General features: G+C 35.7%; 1 protein-coding gene across 1 annotated transcript in view; it reads right to left on the reverse strand.

Annotated features, from left to right (window-relative positions):
• Positions 1–22,284, reverse strand: part of AGMO (alkylglycerol monooxygenase) — a 144,073-nt gene that overhangs the window by 39,661 nt on the left and 82,128 nt on the right. Inside the window, 7 exon segments of the mRNA XM_088533443.1 lie at positions 3,308–3,413; positions 4,676–4,758; positions 11,723–11,839; positions 12,296–12,430; positions 13,583–13,662; positions 13,807–13,872; positions 15,649–15,715. Coding sequence (XP_088389569.1) covers positions 3,308–3,413; positions 4,676–4,758; positions 11,723–11,839; positions 12,296–12,430; positions 13,583–13,662; positions 13,807–13,872; positions 15,649–15,715 — 654 coding nt within the window.

Here is a 22,284-nt window from a genome sequence, read left to right on the forward strand (position 1 = left end):
AAAACATTCTCACAGAACCCCAAAATTGCCCCACACATCATCTCCCATATGCCCAGCACCAAGAATACCATATGCACTCTAGAGAAAATGAATTGTTCCATTTCCCACGAGAAGAGAGATCACTTTTCTAATGGTGATATCTTCAATTTATTGTCTTGTTTGGAGAAGAAAGGAACACTGAGTGAGATCCCCCAGAAACTTAAATTCTGGAAGGACCTCATATGCAAAAGTAGGGAAAACGATATCATTAAATGATTAGAAAAATAACATAATTTGCAAATGGAACCAAGACTAATACATTTCTTTTAAAACATAATTTCAGACTATTGACAGACACAATGCTGTTCCTAGGACAGCATGGACACTGCTGACACTTGTATTAACCTAAGATTTCATCCTTATCAAAAAGCAGTAGTTCCTCTTTCTTACCCTGTAGTTTTACTTCCTCTTTTTTTGTGCCTTAGCACTAGTAATCTTTCTAGCTTAATAGCAAGTACACTGATCCAGAGGAAAAGTTATAGACAAGACTTTCTGGCTGAGTTTGTTGAACCAGCCAGCTAACCCAAATTAGCTGTGCAGTTAATGTGACAGGCTGGAGGTAGAGGTCAGGACTGTATTCTTTCTGGAATTGCTGTTTTTTTCACACACACCTGATCTGATTCAATGGCAAAATGAGGAAGGCTAACTCCTTTCCTCCTTCTCACTGCTCTTTTCTCCTTCATCATTACTCTCTAGCTCCTTCTTCTTTCTTCTACCTTTTCCTGCTAGTTTTCAGCCTGAGGTCTTCTTTGCATGAAGTAACTCTGACAAATGTCAGACCTTTCTATGAACTATTTTAACTCACTAAAATAGCAGAAACCTTCACTAAAATAGCAGAAAGAAGTAGGAATGCAGGACTAGGAACAGGAGAAAATGCTGGCAGCACTGAATTAATCTGATTCATTTTATGTCGTGGAGCTCTGCTCTTAGATCAGTCTAAACTGATTACAAAACTGCACCTTTAGCAAAGCCCATGCTTGGCCCATTTACTCATAATGATTCAGAGTTTAGGTCCCCTCATTTTACTAGCTAGAATGCCCTACAAACAATTCTTCTGAAATCTTATCTTCTAATTCTAAAACACTCCTGAGAAATACGAATACAGGAAATGCAATCACAAGAAAGACCATATGTACAAAAGGAGTCTCACAATTTTCCACCAATGATTCAACATGATAAATAATCTGCACCATGGTATACCATTAACTTAAGAACACTGAGAAAGATTTATTGTTAAATTGTAGATGCACTGAATAGTGCCATCATGTATTTAAGCATATTATAGATTAGGAGTATGAAAAATGTAACATTAAGTACAAGATCGAAATGGATACATTAAATCTGGATGAATATAAAAGATAGGGAACAAATCCATGTGTGTGTGGGGAAAGACTAATAAATGGTTTAATGTATACCTCAAAAAATCTACATGGCTTTAAAAGAGAAACAGAATAAAGGAGGATAAGGAGTTGAAAAGCAAGCAGATAAAAATTTCCAAGAAAAAAAAAATATGTCAGAAAAAAAAAGGATAATTTTGTATATGAGACATACAGACCGCAAAAGATGTTCAAAGTTACCTACATCATTACACATAACTGGAAAGGATAGATAAATATTTTTAGTGGTAATCAGAGGTAATTTTTAGGTCTACTATTCATATCTGAAGACTTTTCAACAAGAGTTGATGATCTCCATCAGTTGCCCTTTGCACAGGAACTGTTATGCTAAATTCCATTATAACAACACTACCATCTTGACAGCAGTCCTACTGTTAAACTAGAAAGTGTTCAATGCATTGAGAGCAAAACCCATGATGGTAAAACTTTTGTATCAAGATGGGGAACCCCTGAAGGTCATCAGTACAAACTTGCTGATTTCTAGTAAAAAACAAGTCTTCACCAATGACACTCTGCCACTGTTCAGAAGTGCCATGTATTCTGGTCTGATGGATAGCAAATGATTTGGAGAACACCTATTCTTTGAGAATTTCAAAGAAAACAGTGTGAGCAAGCTGTTGCTGTTTTTTGTTAACAAGGACTACCCAGCCAGTGTAAAATAAGGGACAAAACACTAAATGGTAGAAAGGAGAGCAGAATAAGATAAGGAAGAGTTAGAGATAGCAAAGGAGATAATATTTTAGTAACAAATTTAAACAAACAAAATTTAAACAAATTTACAAAACAAGGCAAACTAAGGCTTTGAATATATATACATATATATATAAGTTCTTGACTAGAATTATATCTAACAAATATTATATCCTGTACAGGGAAAAAGACAAAAAGATATGACCCACAGTAACATAAAGCATTTTTCCATTCTACTGTTGTCTGATCTCAGCAGCATTACCAGAAATATCCAATTAGGAAAGTCAAAAATTGCTACAAATTGTGCAACTGTCCTGAAGTCAGTGGAGCTGTTTTGAATTCCACCACTAACAGATGCGATCTTTATTCTTTTATTCTTTTTTTTTTTTTCTGTTTTTAAGACAAAAGCTAACTTTTTGATAAGTAGTCTGCCAATTTTTTCATAACCTTGCTGATAACCAGTGCTACATAGCTTAGGAATGTTATTTGGAGCAGGATTATATCAATGATTCCGTTTCCTTCAAATCAGATCATATCAAATGAACTACTTTAATATGAAATACCAACTGCATTGAAAAAAAGTAGTGGGAAAAAAAGCAAAAATCACAAACAGCATAAGAAGATATCTAAAGAACACAAAAGCAACATGAGTTGATCAGACTAAAGGTCTGTTCCCTCCAGAGGCCCATCTCTATCAGCCACTGAGAATGAATCCCTGAAGAATAGTATGAGCGCAGAAAAAAATATTTGATATTTAAGACTCTCCCAGCCTCCAAGTATTTTGCAGATTTGTCTTAGTGAAAAGTGAGTTAGTCAACTGAAATTCAGCAACACCCTACCAGTGCTCCTTTCAAAGCATATAGGCACTGATATATTATTTTGCAATGAAGAGTAAAAATTTACTTTTATGACCTTCTAAAACATAAATTAGCATCCATGTAACCAAATTAGAATTTTTTTAAAAAAAATAAATTATAAAAACTGAGAAACAAAGAGGTAAGAAAAAAATCAGGATTCTAGTCACTACTGTAATAAAAAATAAGGAAATAAGGGAGCATAATATAAATATCTAATGTTTTCCCCCTGATAGAATTACTCTGGGTTTTTTGTGTGTTTTATTTATTTTTTAATAAAAGATTTCTCGTGTCTTCAGCATGGGTGATTAGGAATAAATGTCTTACCTCATATGAATAGTCCAAGAAAGAAAGCTTGCTCCTTAAGTAGCCAAGTTTGTATATACATAAGAAGATTAAGCAGCGAATAAATTCCAACATTCCTGCTTTAGGCCTAGAAACAAGGGGTAATCCAGATTAATGTCTTTTTTTAATTTCAGAGATTATATAAATAGTCCATGATATTTTACAGTTACACATCTTCACCTTACAGTTCAGTTTTTTATCACAAATCTTCGGAGTTACAACACTGAATTTGCTTAGATGAGAATACACACATATCCTCACACAAACATCTATATTTAATTATTGTCTTTTAATCTCAGAAATGACAGTAGTTATGAAAGCTGCATGAATAGTTCACAGTCTTTTACATTGGTCTAGTTCTGTAAATTTTTACTCATTCACATTACTACCTGAACTCACTATAAATGATAAACATCACCTATACATTTACATTCTGAAACAAAACTTTGCACCCTTGCAAATGAAGGGTGTTTATTTCCGAAAACACAATGGATGTTATGTGGGACTCAGAGGACTGTCACTTCAGTCCTAAAGGAAGATTCTGTTCTAGGTTTTTCTTCTGCCAGGGCAAATACTTTCTCTGTAAGCAACCAGAGCTGCGATTCATTTTATCTATTAGGCTCACTCATCCTGAGTAACATCCTCCTACTGGGTTGGCATAATCACAGAATCACAGCATGGCTGAGGTTGGAAGGGACCTCTAGAGTTCATCCAGTCCCACCCCCTGCTCCAGCAGGGACACCTAGAACATGTGGCACAGAGTCGCATCCAGGCAGGCTTGGAAGATCTCCAGAGAAGAAGCCTCCACAGACTCTCTGGGCAGCCTGGTCAGTATCCAATTGGGTATGAACCCATACTGATTAGGCAAAGCCTTCAGAGAGCTTTTGGGGGACAATCAACCACAAAACTTTTAAGGCACACTATCCTTCACATGTATTTGAGACTATTCTTACCTACTAAGGACACTATCAGACACCTATGATATGTTGCCTGGGTCTGGTAGACTACACACATAGTCCCTGCCTTGGGACAGAATCTGCAGCCCACGCTGTCTGGCTAGTGTCCTGAAGCCACACAGGGGTGCCTAAAGAACACGAGCACAGGGCAGGACAGGAGTAACCCAACTTTTCTCCTCTGATCAATACAGATATGATCACTAATTGCTACACTAACACTCCTGCTTGTAGGGATTGCTTACCTATACATCATGCTCTAGTCAATAGCTAGCAGTGTGAATGGCAAAGTGCATCTGCAATTCATGACCAATTTAATTTTTGATACATTTCAGATTTTTCAATATGATAATAAATAATACATAGTAAGAAAAAAAAAAAGAGTTTTATATCTTGCCTGTTTTCCATAAGTAATCCAAAAGAAGTCAGAGACAGAATCATAATGCCGATTCTCAGGAGAACAGTTCCCTGTGATAGCATCTGTTAAAAGCAAGACAAATTATTCATTTTGTGAATTTTTTTGGAAGAAAAAATGAATTTTAACAGCACCACACCTCCAGGTTCCTCAGTCGTGTTACTGTCTGCTTTTACAATAATATGTTATTTTGAATTGTGCAACAAAAATATCTACTCTGGATATCACACTTTTCCTGAGTAACCATGCTTACTGTTGTCTGTTACAGACTGTATTTTCAAAATAACTCCTAAGATACTTCCTTTTAGTACTATGCATTTTCCTGAAGTCATTTGATTCCCTCATGTCTCTACCCAAGAGTGAACATTCTTATTTGTAAGTAAAAGTCACTGGAGCTCCGCTCTTTTTCTTCATCTCATATTGCCATTACACTTGCCACCTATGAATCCAAGGCATACAGAAAACAATACATTGGTGAGAATAAGAAATTGCATGATGTGACAATATAACCATATTTTAACAAGAAACAAAATTAATACCTTCCCTTCAAGACAACTCGACACTTGGTTCTCAATACAAGAAAACCCTTCAACTCATGCCATTGACTTCAATCAGGCTTAAAACACCTTTTAAATAGTTTTTAAATTCTAACATTTGTGTTTGTATTGAGATGAGTAATAGCATGAAGATTTATATACTTATAATTTACACTTAAAGGATATAAACAACACTCAGCGAAAAAGAAATACTTTACATGGTTTGAGTTTTGAAGTTTGATTTTTTTCATTTATTACATCCTTTTATATTCTACACAGCTGCCTTTAAAAAACAAATATTTAATCTTTTTTTTTGTTACCTCTCTTACTTCCTTTCAAGTATTAATTTTGAACAGCCTTTTCTTTTTCACTTAAAAAACCAGCAACAACAAAGAAGTAGTGGATCTTGTTGAATTATAGGAACCCTTTTGGTGTGAATAGCAACAGGGTTTACTGCATCTTACACTTCAAGATTGCAGGTGTTGGGAGAAAATAAAAATCTATGTATGCCTGCTTAGGGGCTTGATTTCATAAATCCCACTCTGTGACATGCCCACCTTCCTTCAGTGGTGGCCCCTACCTCTCAAAGAGATCTAAGGTAAGTGTCTGTGAGTGTGGGAGGCCACAGGAGGATATTCTCAAGTTTTACAGCTGTGTGAACTTACAGTGCCCACGTTTGCAAAACACATCAAACTGCACACTCAGCCTGGGTAGGGTTCTGCTGTTTTACTGAAGAATCATAAGCACCTACTTAGATATCCTGAACAAACGGTTATTAAACAAAGAAAACAGAATCTCAGCAAAGAAAGAGCTAAACAACAGCCCCACCAATTTAAAAGCCAGAACATGCTTGTCACAAGTGGCAGCTGTCAAGCTGTTCTGCTGCATGGGTTTATCCCAGAATAGATCAAAATCATTGTTGCACGAAAACGACAATATATGCAATTAGTTCCACCTGCCACTATGTTAAACTGATGATTACCATTTAGATAGAGCTAGGAAAAGGATACTCTGTAGACATTTTAAAAACTCTTCCCCTAGACATGTGCTGTTGGCCACTGCAGTAGACAGAATATTGAGCTAGACGAATCTTGGTATGACTCAGTAGAGCAGTTCTATTCTGAGGCTCCTGTTTAAGTCAAGAAAGCAGACGTGCTTTGACTGGGTTATAATCCTTGGTCGAGGTCTGCATCACTTGGAAGGCATTTGCAAATTCCATCTATAGGTTTTTAAATATGTCAAGATTTTTGACATAATACGCTTTTTAAAAATTTGAGCTTCAGAAAGCTCACATCAGAAAAAAAAAGTTCAGAAAATCTCACAACCATTCTAAGTTTAAAATACCTTCCATTGTTATCTTGATTAATTTTTTTGATGCAATAAATTATTTTGATAGACTCTTTTTTAGGAAAAAAAAGCTATAAAATCTACTTATGCTTAACAACATGAGTAGTTCTTAAGCTTCTCATTTAGTCACACTAAGTTCAACTTTTACTTCATCCTCCTGTATAAACTGGGACATGCAAAAAACAAGTCAAATGTTGAGGAAAAGCAAGCAAAGAAAAGCATGATCTGGCCCAGAGATAAGAGCACACACCCAAAGGCATCTTAGAAATGTTTTGGTATGTTTCAGTGACCGTTACTTGTCAGATACAGAAATTTACCAGGGGACTGGAAAAGATTGAAGGGAACTTTTATAGAAAAGGAGTGATCTCTTCAATGGTTTTGGAGAAATAACATGCATGTTTGTCTTCAGGTAAGGATCGAGCACTGTGCACTTTAATATATATAGGTATTGCCAAGTTCCAGTTCGAAAGACCTTGACAATTTCAAACTCCCTCCACAGAGTTTCCTAGGTGGTTAGAATTAGACCAACAGTCACCAAGGTTCACGAAATGGGGTTTCCTTATGATTCAGGTTCAGACAACTAAGACACTAATTCATTCTACCTATAATTACCTGAAGTGCAGTGCCTAAAAGCCTGTTTTTCACCTAAGCTCCCTCTCTAATCAGTGGAGAGTGCTTTCTGAATGAAACCCCCTCCTTTTTTTTTTTTTGTCACTAGCTAGAAAGTAAGTCTAGAGAGTAAGGTCCCTCAAATTAGAGATGAATTTGAATGGACTAAAATGTCAGTGATGGAAACAGAACATTTTGACATAATTTTACTGCTGTTGTCTCTCATAGCTTCTATTGATTTCTCTCTTTGCCTAATAATAATAATAATAATCATAATCATAATAACCATTTCTAAAACGGTAAGGTAAAAAATGACTCTTTTGAAATCAGCATCTTTACAGGAAACATTATAAAATGCTCTGTTGATGGACCTGGACAAAATGCTTGTTATTAATGACACAGCAATATTGTAATTCAGATTAAAGCTTTCTCTCCACAAATAAGGGACTGAATACAAGTATTTGGAGTGTCATTTTGCAGATCTTCTTTACTCAAACACTTTTTCTAATACGTGCAAAATTAGAACTGGAGTTACCATTTGATTCCACGTATTTCTCTGACAAAGATGAAGTAGAAAAAAGTAGATGAAGAACTTCGGCAAAAAGTTCCATCAAACTTACCGGCCTGGTAAATGTATTTCAATGTAATTTCATAAAAGAAAAAGAAATGAAACAATCTTATAATTCAGGAAAAACAAAGTCAAATATAAATAGGCCTTTATCCTCTGGGTTAAAATGATATATGAGATTCCTGAGTATTGATAGCTACTTCAGCCAGGTATGATCCTGTCTGTTTTTCAGATTCTGTTTTTCGGGTTAATTCTTATTTCATTTCAAACACTCCTCTACTTGAACCATGTTGTTTCAAATGATATCCATTTGTAGATGTTATTTTGATCCAATACAATCTGTGGCTCAGAATGTCAAGAACTGGAGGGAACTAGAGGCACAATCTGCAGACCACAGTTATTTAAAAACTAGTGTTACTGTAAGATTCCAATGAATGCACACCACCATAATGCCAGCACAATACCAACACAGTATTACTGTCTTCCTGTATGAAGCATGAATACTGGTAACTAATGAAGGCAGAAGGTGTAAGTAATCCTTCACTGTAGATATGTCCCACATTCAAGCTCTTCCATATAACAAAAAAAAATGTGTTCCCTTGTTTGGTCTCCTAGTCAAGGGTCACCGAGAAATCTGTGGTGAAATACAGTACGATGCCATTTGGGGATAACAATTTCTAGAAAACCAGTCATACAGCATAAATATCTACTTATTAGTTTGCTTCTTTACCTTTCTTTTTACAGTTCCAGTGATATAGTTACATACTCCCTTGATTCTTTTATTTACTTTCAAACTTGTATCACCCCATGAAGTAGATGCTGGCAGCTGATGCATCCATTTTCTAGGCGTTACTCTACTCCAAAATCAACAAAATAGTCAGTGGGTTATATCACTAAACTAAACATCATATATTAAATCTGCATGCTGCAACTTGTAGTGTGAAAAGAATGAGCGTTTTACACCTTAGTTAGTCTAGCATCCTCATTCCACTTAAACATTATATGCATGCATGTGTATATAAAATAAATGAGTATTTATATACTGGAGTATTTGTATAAACAGAGAAGCCTGTGGGACCACAGCAGGTTCCTCAGCTATGAGTTGGCCACAACTTTGCAATGTGGTTATTGGCTCCAACTGAACAGAAAAAAATATTTCTGTTGGATTTTGGTTTCATTGAAAGCTTTAAAAATTCTTGGAGCTTTAAAAAAAAATGGGGTTATGGAATTTTGGGAAGACATTTACATTGCTTTGTAATCAACAGATTACCACAGCATGGTTTTTTTTTTTTTTTTTTTTAGTAAAGAAGAAATAATTCATTTAAACCAAGGATATAAGCCATTCCAACTGAATGTTTATTTAGAACAGAATCAAAAGTTTCCAAATAACTTTCACATTTCAAAAGACTTTAGATTGCTTTTTTTTTTCTTTTCAAAGAGTAGTACAAATGTATTTTCTCATCGTGGTGTGCTCAGAGTTTCAAACAAACCACTATGAAAGATGTCAGTACATTTTACACTGTCATATATTTTTGATATTGAAATTCAGAAGTCTAATACAGTGCTACAGCTTTGTATGCATTTTATTTTAACTGAAATCTCCTAAAAATACCTGAGTTCTTAGCAATAGGCCATACATACTACTCTGTGATGTCCTTCTGAATGGATGTATTCATTGTGCTCTCAACTTTCAAAAGACCTATTTCATTTCTTTTGGTCTAACTGAAACTGCTCAGATACTCATAGTATTATAGTCACAGACAGCAAGTTTTACAGTATCTATCAACAGTAAAAAGGCACTCCCAAATGTGTTTAAGATATACTTGACTTTGATTTATGCGATGCACACCGCTCTGAAACTATGAGACCTTTGCTTTGAACGTACTACAGTTTTACACTCCTAGCACTCTCTCTGGGACTGATCCAAATGCCTTTAGTTCAATGAGCTTTGGATCAGACTTGGGTGTGCAGAGCTCAGAGGTAATTTTTATTTTCTGGAGGTAACGCAGATTGCTATATGAAAAATAAACACTGTGTGCTCTCTCTTGTGGAAGATATATATATATTTGCTCTTTTTTGTTTTGCCCTTAAGTTAAACGTAGGTCACTCAGACTGAAGGTATATGTTTGCTCTTTGCATATAGAGAAACTTAACACTTCTGCAGGGCATGAGACCAAACACTGAGCAACTGTAATCACTTGAGAAATGTAATAGCTGTGTGCTGTGTCTTATTGCTATTATAAAATGGAACTTATACCTAAAAATGAGGAAAACAGTTAGCTCTCCCCGTTTATGGAGCTGTGCCACAGTCATGACATAATTCATAGCCAGACAGAAAGTTCCAGTTGTATCCATAGACATTTCATAATTCAGTGTAGTGGAAAACTGATATTGAAGAAAGATTTTGCCAAGTAAAGTTATTCATATACAAGCTTCCTTCTCCTGACAGCTTCCCCACTGCACTGCACAGCGATCCTGGATCTCAGCCTGGGGACCAGACTCTACACCCACGCTGAAGGTTTATGTCCTGAGATGAGGTGCTGCTCGTCCCCTGCACTCCCCCTTTTCTTATCATTACTACCTTATTACACCACAGTTTTGTGCAGAGAATTTTCTACTTGTTTTGCTACCAGAAGTTCATAAATGGTGGATCTTTAGGCTGTTTTCCTTCTACATTTTCCAACTGCCCTGATTACTTAAATAGTTAGAGTTATCAGTAGAAAAATAATTTGGACTATTCATTTTTATTCCAAGATCAGAAAATGAGAAAAACAGAAAAACAAACAAACAAAAAGAAAGGTCTTTAATAACTCCTCCATTTTTCCAAAGAGCAACATTAATCCAGTAAAAAATGTGAGATTCCTGGGTAAATATGATTTCTAGTGGTTTAAAGGGGTCTAGAAATGTTTCTTGAAATCTTTCAGATGCTTTTCTCAATTTATAAACACTGGCAATTGTGTCTACTGCATATCCTGTATACATGTATTGTAGATATTTACCCCAAACTTTGGTTTAATTCTTTGTCCTCAGATTTCGTATATATTATATAGGAATGCTACACACAATACTTATTCTTTAAACTTTTCGCAAAAACTGCATTATTCACATGTTATGCAGGATACAGCTAGTGTTTTTTTTTTTTTTTTTTTTTTTTAAAAAGCCATAAAGCCAGTGACTGCACATAGTGACTATGCATAGTGACTGTGAAACTTTGTCATCACATGTGTTGTCCCAAGAGATGATTGCACACTCAGTCCCTCTCCTTTCCCTCATCTTTCACATCAGGGAACATAAGAAGGACATCTGAGCTGGAAGACTGCAACTCCAATGGCTTTGGAATCATTTATGATGACCACATTGAGACATGCAAAAGAGATCTTATTTCTAGGTGTATGAGGGGTCCTATAGAATCACAGAATCATTATGGTTGGTAAAGGCCTTTGAGGTCATTGAGTCCAACCGTAAGCCCTGGAACACCATACCTGTTAAACCAAGTCCCTAAGTGCCTCATCTACATGTTTCTTGAAGACTGCCAAGGATGGTGACTCCTTCACTTCCTTGGGCAGAAACCCAAGCTGGAGGTTGAAGCTGTTTAAAGGTGTAAAGCTGCAGCAGCAGTAATGACTCGCTTGTCCCATGCTGAGATAACCTCAGGAAACAGTCTCAGAGACTGTCTAGTCCATCTGCGGGGTAATCGCATCAGGTTACCAGAGTGACCCCTGTGCCTCAACACCGGGGGATAAATACCTGCCTCTCATAGTGTATTTGTATTAATATTGTTAAAAGTTAAAGGCTGCGGGAAGGTATTTGCTCAGAGGCAGCGCTCCTCTGGCTCTGAACTCATGCTTATACCAAGCCTCCCACTTGCAACTGTAAAGAAGCAACGTATGTTTCTTTACAATTTTTCTTTAAAAAACTTGCATTTAAGTACTTGCATTTAGCAATCTCATAAGGGCATGGATTACTTACAGTCACTGTAGCAAGCAGGTCAATATACAAATCCACTATTACAGCAAAATGTATAACTGCATAGCAATTAAGATATGCAGATACACTTGGGTTGTATGGAACTTCTTTTCCAGTAACCTGTATAAAACAAAACAGGTAACAATCTTCAATACTGATTTCCTCTTGCCTGTTATTCCTTAGTGCTCTTTTGCAAGCACAAACAAGATTAAGGCACTCAAATAATTGCACAAATATAGTCTGTTATCAAATATATACATACCACATAATGTGTATTTACCTGTGTATGTAGCTAAAAGAAAATAAGAAAAAAAACTTCTAGAGAACGATTCTGAAAATTTCTTTAAAGTAGTGAATGACGAAAAGATGTATTTTTTCCTTCAGCTAAAAAAGAAAAACATAGCTAAAACACTCATTTCCTTCAGTTTCTGTTCTCATTTCATGTTCCTCTATGCTTTATGACTGCTAATTTGCTAATTTAAAATAGCATGTGTAGAGTTTTTAACATTAATCCAGTAGCATTAAGAGGTCCAAGTAAATTACATAAAACTGAAAGCCTCTGCATGTTCTATTTACCACGGGGATTTCCTCAGGAAGGCCAAGTCTAGGTTTGCCTGGTCCCCAGCCTGGCCCTTTGAATAAGACAGAAAGCTTATTGCAGAATCCAGGTGTGGCCCAAAACGTGTTCCAAATATGAGCCAGGGGACGAAACTGTGAAAAAAGAGCAAGTAATTTTTCATTGTTAGTAAAATAAAATTTAGTAAAACTTTATATTTTACTCTCTTCTTAGCTTTCAAGTAAATGTTTTTTAAAGTCTGTTACAAATTAAAAGGAAATGAAGACAGTTAGAAGTTGAGAAACCTCAACTGACTGAATTAGGCAGGAGCCATATCAGGCACTTTTTTATAGTGAGGATTATGATGACATCTGCTCAAAGCAAAATTAGTCTCTCCTGAAATCAGTCCAGAGGTTTAACAGCATTTTGTATAGTTATACTTATTTTCTAACCTAGAATTTGGTAATTGGGGTCTTGACAGGACATACTATCACTACGTAAATTACAATTACCTAGTTCCTGACTAATATGGATATAACTGCACAGAACCATAGCCATCCTTCCCTGTAGTAGCTCAGGCACCTCTTCAGGCAGAATTTCTCATTCTTTCAAATAATTGCTTGAGTGAATAGCTATGAAAAACAAATGGTACTTAAATTTTTTACAGAGAATTTTTCTTTAGTTGAAGTGAAGCCCAAGGACATAGAAACCTAAGGAGCACTACACTAAATACTTTTTTTCCCTCTTTTTTATCTTTATCTGAACCATTCCATAGCTTTTATTGAAACCATGATGCCTGTTATATAATACTGTCAACACAAATCATTCTGGGATACCTTGAACAACAATTATGCAGAATAGATAGCAAATATATTCTGCCATGGAGTTGTTTATGAAACAGCAATATTTAGAGAAGACATAAACATTGGATGAAATACAGCTTCTCTTTGAGCTTCCCTCCGTATTGTTCTATGCATGGTAAATATCCATTCAGTCCGTCCATCATTCAGTCAATAAATAAATCAGTAGATCACCTGTAAGATCTCCACTGAAATTAGTTAATATTTTCATGATAATTTTACATGCTCTTCACCTGTTCATTGCAGTGGATAGAATTAAATATTGTATGTGTGCAAGAACACTGAAATTGATATGTAAGAAATAGCTGATTTATAATGAAATATTGAAGACAGTGGGCTGCCTGCACAACATTGAATGAGTGGCCTCCACTTCGTCTAGAATATGTGATTTTTTTTAACATGAGTGCCTATTGGAGATACCAGAGTCCCTGGAACAAACTATAGTACCTGAAGCAGGATAGGCTCAAATGAATTTACTGGATGTGTTAACCCATAGACAACTTTAGCATCTTCTGCCTCAAATGTTCCTGAAGAACGAAAAAAAAAAAAAAAAGGAAGAAGAAGAAAAGGAAAAAAAAAAGAAGAATAATCAAATCAAGAACTTTTGTTTACCACACAAACCAAGTACAAGGGAAACTTTTTCTTTTTTTTTTTTTTTTTTTTTTACTTACCAAATATCCTGTCCCAAATAATGAGCGTGCCACCATAATTTTTGTCAATGCAGTAAGGATTTCTTCCTATAATAAAATCACTTAGAGATCAGTAATTACTTATATTAAAATGTCTATAGGAATACTAGAAAATACAACAGAATTGTAAAGGTGAACCTTCACTATTAGTATCAGTTGCTAATCTAAAATTAAATTTAAAAGGTGTCTAACCTACCACTTCTTAGCCACCTACAAAATCTCCTGCAGTATGCTTACTAGTCTCTTACTATTCAAGTATGAATATATAAATTTAATTTTTGGTTTCCAAACTTTCCACAAAATTAAAGGATTCAATGAAGAGTTAATTTAGCTACAATATATTTATAAAAGATTACTAAAAAGCAAACAATAAAAATCAGCTCATCAGATGAACCAATTTATACCTAACAAAATATATGCCAAATACATATATGTGCAGTCTTCTTGTTAATGGCTTTCAGCTGCCTCTGCACATCCTCTATGCCATATGTCTGATACTGCCTCCATTACTATTAACTTCAGTGTGAGGAAAATCGATCCTTCTATCTACTTTATGGGAAACATACTTGAATATGAACTGTTCTATCATCAGCAATGTGAGCAAAAAAAAAAAGCATTGATTACATATTGTCAAGATCGCAGAGTTTCTCTGGAGCAATTCTGTCCAACACTTGATCAGCTCTGGAATGATTCTACACAACTCAGATGAGGATCAGGCTAGAAGGATTACTTTGGATTTACAGCAGAGCAAATAAGAGCAGAGTGTCTCCCTCCAGGATTACCAGAATTTGTGCAAATTTTGAGGATTAGACACTTACAGCACCCCAGTCCTTTTAAAAAGTCTACACAGTGTCATAAACACTTTACACATGGAGGATATAATAAATATTAATAGCATCCTCTGTACATATAACTGTATTTGAGTCTGTTTCAAATTATCGCCATCTCCCTATTGCTTTTCTACTTGTTATCTTTGCTCTTTACAAGATGCCCACTGAATAGATGCCAATATAAATGCCAATAGCATCTATGGAGCCAAATTTTATTTGCCACATATTTCATGATATTTTTCGCAATGCAGTGGAGTTACTAACCCAATTTAGATATGCAGCAGTCTTTATTGCTGCTGAATATTGATGATAAGTCCTATCAGTCATATTGTACAGGTGCAAAGTGAGATTTTTCAATAATTCATGCAATTGAAACCAAATTCCACTAAAACATTTAATAGCTCATCTTTCGAAAGAAAACCACATTCACTGCTTGAACTGGAAGGCAAGAGCATCTGTTAAAGAATGGCAAGGTTATTACATTTTAGCAATCAGGGAAAAATGGTATATTTTTCTATCATTCTTCATATTTACGAATATTGAAAAGTTTGGCTCAAAAGATGTGAATTATTTCAAATTCTCCAAGTTTGATCTCTGCTCAATTATTAAGCTCAAATATAGAAGTTTAAAAATTAAAATTAAGTTATAAAAAAATAAATTCTTACAAATGCTGTGAGACTTTGAATAGAACAATCACAGAACCACAGAATCACAGAATGCTTAAGGTTGGAAGGGACATCTAAAGAACATCTAGTCCAACCCCTCTGCTCCTAGAGCACGAGGCACGGGGTGGCATCCAAGTGGGTTTGGAAGATCTCGAGAGAAGGAGACTCCACAACCTCTCTGGACAGCAATGACTATTTTTCTGCAGCAAAGACCAAAAGTAGAAATCCTGCAATAAAACTAAAACACAAATCTCATTTTAACTTTGTTTTATTATTACAGTTTCATAAGAAAAAGCACACTGAGGAATTAGAGGTCATATTCTGCTTACCATGATGGACTCTGTGATGACTTGGAGTATTAAGAATGAACTCCAGAGGCCCAAGGCTGGTGATAACCTTTTAAAAAAAAAAAAAAAGAAAAAGAAAAAAAAAAGAAAAAAAATGGAATCTCTAGATTAATTTAGCAATACTGTAAAAATCAAGAAGAAAGGGAAAAAGTGTGAAGGACAGGCATAAAGAGGATGTTTATCTCCTGTATAGGACTGCATAAATGCAACAGTATGCATTTTTTTCTTTGCCAAAGCACTGCACTGAGTGGTTGAGAAAAAATGAGAAATGAGAAAAGTAAAATTGCTTAAAATGCAAGATAAAAAATGATTTTTTGATCCAACAAAACACTCTCTTAATTATTGCTATCATCAGTTCATGTTTCTTTGTAGTCCCAATCACTCACATTTTTTACCTGCATCCACTGTGATCCTGTGCAATACTAATATCCTAGTTCTGCAAACACTTTAAGTCAGGAAAAGGGATGGTATTGATATGAAAACACTCTCTCCTTTGACAGTACTTTCAACTTCAACAGATACTATTCTTCTATCCCATCATTAGTGGAGTAATGGAAAAAAGTGATTAGGGAACTGATACAAATTAAAACTTATTTTTTTCCCCTCCGTTATTTAACTAAGTGGATGACTTTCTTAATCTAATCCAACACACAGCCACAAAACATGACTGGCATGAGTCAGAGGCATAAGAAGAAAGTAGCAAGGCAGCTTAGCTCTGCATAAAGTTATGTTGGAGCTATGACCTAAGACAACGTTTCAACAGAGAAAATCCAAATATTTTAGTATCAGATCATAAATGGCAGAACATGTTGACTGCTCACCCTGATGAATCAGGCATTCAGAGAAAACACTGATGTAACTTTGCAGCAGTGGGGTTTATGCTAAATTATGCTTTCTCATGTATTATAGAGCTAGTACAAAGGCAGCATTGACTTCAAATCTTGGGCTTGGTCTAGTTCAGTAGAAGCTTGTGCATACACATATCAGCCAAGTTTAACTAGCATTGCTGTGTGGGCAGTGCCCAGATACAATTTTAATGACAATGTAAGTATAGCTTAATCCCAATCATAAAAACATAATTCACAAATAGACATGGTTACTATATGAATGAAATAAACTTCAGGAATATATCTTAACATGTCATGTTTGCCAAGTCTGATTATTATGGCCATAATGTCTTGCAATTAAAACATATATGTATAGATAGGTAGATAGATAGTGTATATATGTATATATATAAAGTTAAAAAAAGTCTTAGACTACAAGAAATAAACTTTGTCCTTTACTAAATTTAATGAGTGATTATAATATTCACGATGCTGAAATGGGTGACATATTATACTATGGTATAATAATCAAGATAGAGTTGGCACATAACAAATTAAGTCAGTAGGCATAAAGTCATTATTCATAAGAACAAGCCCATTCATCTCAATAAACTATACAAGGATTTTTGTTCATGTAAGACTTACAGAAAAAGGTCATCAAACATGCCGGTTCCATTTCTGTTGAAACTCATATTTGTGAAAGTGAAAAGAGATCTAGGCTCAAAAAGGACATTTTTCAGATGTATTTAATTCCCTGCAATTCAGACAAATATTTGAAAAGAATACAAAACTTTTGTGCATTTTTCTTTAATAATAGCTCAAAAGAATTTCTAACTAATAGTTTGAGGAGAAGATTGCTATAACTAAAGCAGCACAGAAATGAGCAGCCTCTTCAGACAGAGAGAAGTCTAACATTTGCAGCATCTGTCTCAAAATCCTACACATGCTGTCTTGAAAATCAGAACACTAGGAAAAGTTTGTTTTGTTTTGTTTAACTCAGAAGCCAAGGACAACATGAGTAGGACCATTTGTATTTCTCAGTTCTGATTCAAAACAACTTCAAGCCTGAAAAGACCACCTAAAGGTGAGAAACAATTTGTCATCCATGCTAGCTCCATTTCCCTCCTCTCTCAAGCAGAAAATCCCACTGTTTTAAACTATGTGAGATGCGACCACTAAATTAATTTAATCTGAGTGAAATGTCTTGGACAGAACTGCAGTCCAGCACCTGAGAGAGCAGTAATTTATCTATTAGACCACACCTAACTTTGATCTACTTGGATGTGATATATTTTTGACTCAATATTTAAACCAATTTTGTGAAAATAAACAAAGCTTGCTCTAGGAGAGCCGGAAACACCAATGATAGCAGTCTTCACTTTTAGCCTACAGGCAAATTATAATAAAACATCTTCAGAATGAAGGCCTTAAAGTCTTCAATATCCAGTTGATTGAAATTATATTTTTCTAATTAAAATTAATCTTTTGAAAGTCTGTGTTGGGGCCTTAGTAAGAATATATAGGAAAGTGGAGTTTGTGGGGAACTGGACCGACGCCTAGCAACCAAGCACCTGGAGGAGAACCAATCAGCTGGGAGCCTGTAGCCAATGAGTGCTGCTCCTCAGCGCATGCCCACCTGCACCGGTATAAAGCCCTGCTACAGACAACAGCAGAGCGGAGTTGACTTCACTCTGCATAGAGGTGTTGTTCACTCCAGCTTGTGGAGAAGGCTTTGGCACTTACCACAAGTTAAACCCCCTTCATATTAAAGAGTTGCACACTCCGATTCGTGGAGTAAGACTCAACATTCGAGTGACCCTCCACAGTCTGTCTTATACATAAGCATGTTGAATACATAGGCGCATATGTATTCATCTTGGGCCTCCCTGAGGACCATAGGAACTTGAGTAAAATTTTTAAAAAGTGTTTTTGACTAATCCTAGCAGAAGCATTTTTTTGGAAAATGAAATATCACTCATCAATTAATATAGTTCCAGGCCACAAAATATTCTTTTCTGAGTGATGACAATAGCAAGTCTTCTGAAATATCTTCCCTGCAGCATCATCAGTGATTGATGCCTTAATATGTCTATTCATTATTCAAATAGGTCTCTTCATTATTCAGGCAGGATTATGGCCATTGAAGAAAAATAAGAGGCATTTACTGGTGAATATGAGCATTTGAGATAACAATTAAAACTATAGGACTTTATTTCTACATATCTTGTACCTTCCTAAAATAGAAAAACTGTTTTCAGTGGAAAACTCCTGATGCTAAAAGGATGTACATTTTATATATGCATCCATTGCAACAGGCAGAAAAATATCAGGCTGTAAATCTGTTTTTGCAAGGCTCATGCAGCACTATATGGCAAAAAAAGAAAAATATTTTATTGAATTTTATTGATTTTTTTGTACATTTGTCTATCTTAACATAGACGCAACTTTGACAAACAGATTTTCCACCGGAGTAAATTGTCAAGGCTAGGATAGAAGGACAATTTTTGCCAGGCAAAATTCTGATTTCTGACCCTGTCATATAAGGCAAATAGAAACTACTGAAATCACAGCAAAATGCTGAAGTTGCTAAGAATTGACTTGCAACAAAATGAAATGTGGTGTAACAGCAACCTACTCCCAAAAGAATTTCCATTAAGCAACAGTGATGAGAAAGCCACTGGCAGTTACTCATCTATCAATCTACCTTACTGCTGCCAGTCTAGGCCTATATCTATGCCTTTGCTCTGTCCAGATATTTCTCTTGAAAAATAGCAATTGCAATGCATTTAGTAAATATTTATACAGTGTTCAAGCTTTTCAGAAAGGCATATATTGGCTGGCCTGTCATTCAATATGACAAAACAATTTAATCTGGAAGGAAGTTCACTTTCAAAATGGCCTTTTAGGATAAGGATTTTTACATGATTCCTGTTATCCTTCTGCATTTTGGGAAACATATTTTTAAACAGAAAAAAAGAAAAAATCTAGCAAATGTGACACTGTCAGAACTGCTCACACAGTGGCTTATAATCAGAATTTTTCATGAAACAAGGAAAAAGCTTGAGTTTGCTATGAAAATTCTTGCACTTCAGAAAAGTTTGTTTCAGACATCTTTGCAGGAGTGCAGTTTCAAAATTTCAAAATCTTTAATGGAAACTTCATCATTCAACCTCCTTTTCAACAAACCTCACCCCCTATGTCCTATTACTGGAAGGAGTAAAATAAACTTGTTCCTGTCATCCTCTTGCAGGTATTTTGGGGAGGCTGCAGAATAACAGCTATCACTAGCCCCAACAGCTAGAGCCTGTGCCCTCCAGTTCTTGCAAAAGCTGCAGTTTCACTGCTGTTTGGGATGCCCTGGCTCGGAGGCTTGGTGCTCAGGCATTCTTCCTAGGTACAGCCCACAACTGCTCTAAATCAAGCCCTGTCTCCAATTTTTCCTCCCTCAATTAACACATCATGTGCACTCCGCTCCCATACCCATGACCCCCGCCTGAACTGCCGCATTCCAGCAGAACTCTTTTCCTCCTTGGCTTTATTTTTTAACAACTCATAGTCACAGCAACAATTTTCACTTGCCACAGCCTGCACAAATGGGCTTGATAAACTGCCTGTGAATCCAATATGCAGATATCTCATGTATACCACTTAAAAAAGCTGTGTCTGATCTTTCCACAAAACATGTATTCCCCCTTATTTTACTTCTAACAAATAACATACTCTTACATTGTTGTACCAAGGTATTACTAAACAATAAAGCAGAATTACTACAAAAATAGTTGAAGCAATTCCAAGAACTGCTTGATACCCATGGCAGGCCCAATGCTGCCTTCTTAGAAACTCTTTCCATATATTACTGAATAAAATCTTCAAACATAATGAGAAATAAATATTTTTTATATATTAGAAGTTCTTATATAGAGATGTTTCCTTTGTGACAGCAATCCCTGGCCTTAACGGGAAAGAACACTATGCAATATCTCTTGCGGCATGTAAGCACCTCCGTTTGCGGTCTCAGCATTTGTCAGCACCAAGGGAAATCTTTATTGCCTGGTACCTGCACCACTTCAATGTAGTTCTTGTTTAAATAATGAGAAAAAATCATGACATGAAATCCAAGGGAAACTTTACATCTTGTATAACAACTCCTCCTGTCACCACTACAACATGAATCTTTACTTAACTCTGTTTCGACATGAATGTTAGAAAGGAATGTCAGCTGAGTAGAACAGGCCATGCTACAGTAAAACCATTTGTATATAAAAAAGATTTTTTTCCCTTCCTTCTTTTTTTTTTCCTCTCAGAATATAAGAGAGGCTGTTTGTAGCCCAGCATTACTTTCCATACCCTAGCATTACTGATCTACAGGACAGGAGAGGAGAAATGCAACCCTGGAGCATCACTAAGGAGCACTCTGAACTTAACTTGGGGGTTTTTGCTGGACCAGTTCGTAGTAAAGCACATATTACCATCGATTTCCTCATGAAAATCAAATGATAAGATTTTTCTTCCTGATATTTCAGACAGTCTGGTGGGGAAATTTTAAAACAAAACTTCTTGCTGCTGAGTTAATTCAGGATAACACACCCATGTATTTATACAGATGGCCCCGGTGATCATATTTGCCATGTGAAAACTCTACAGGGATGCTAGGGAAAGGCAGGACTCCTAGGATATGTGCTCTTCTGCCCAGTTTCACACTTTGAAATCCTCGGCAAACCCTGATTTATACATCGCCAACTGTTTTCCTATCTGATTAGGCGGTTTTCTACTCCAGTAAGCATGTAAAATGGATGTAGCCAAATTTCCACACTGAGGAGTGAAAAAACAATATTTATAGTTTAGAAATAAAACACGAGAGAGGAATCAGGCCTGTTGGGATCATAAAGAGTTTCGTAGGGGGTGGATTTCTGACAAATCTGGATTGTAGAAATGGGAGGTGAAAGCCTAGTTTTAATGGATAGTCAGGCTTAGGGTATGTTTATATAATAAACAGACAGACTTAAGAAATGTGTTTATAATAAATTATCTTGAAGTCAGACTGTTGTCACTTTTCGTTGTTTTACCTCTCAACTATGAGACCAAGGCTGGAAATCAAACTGGCATCTTATGTGAATATTTCTGTTAACATTTTTAATAGATACAGGCAATTTTTTATTAAAAAATAGAGTCTAATTAAATCATCCTCTGGGAAAGATGAGCACATATTTATGACGCTTCAATCAATTTGTCCACTAAAAGTGACAGAATAACTCTCCATTAACTGCTTGATTTAAATGCAGCTTTAGTAATAGTAGAGCTTGGATAAAGTCACCTTTTTGGTCATATATCAAGCTAAGCATTTAAACCATGTTCCAGGAGAAAAATTGCTCTATAATTTCATTATTTTTCATCAGCTTGACAAATACATGCTGGCAATTATGAGGAAAGAAAACAGAAAGTATTACATCAGTATGCCAGTCGGGACACAACTGAAAAAAGGCCTAAGAGTAGCTTTTAGCATTCCTCTTTAAACAGACCCAAATACAGCCAGTATCCTGCACTCTTTGTCTCTGAAAGACAAATGAATGTCTTTCAAATTTTGTGTTGTCTTTGAAGTTATAATTAATTTAAATATATACTCAAAATGGGCAAGGTATAAACAAAAATCAGTATTATTGCATGTAATTATGCTAAAAAGATGGAAAATTAGATTGGAAAACATTTCTCACTATTTTTCTTCTCCTTCTTCTTCTTCTCCTTCTTCTTCTTCTTCTTCTTCTTCTTCTTCTTCTTCTTCTACTTCTTTGTC

This window comes from Tinamus guttatus, unplaced genomic scaffold (genome assembly GCF_059628265.1).
Source record: "Tinamus guttatus ecotype Peru unplaced genomic scaffold, ASM5962826v1 Tinamus_guttatus_pri_ptg000503l, whole genome shotgun sequence".
Classification (NCBI taxonomy): domain Eukaryota; kingdom Metazoa; phylum Chordata; class Aves; order Tinamiformes; family Tinamidae; genus Tinamus; species Tinamus guttatus.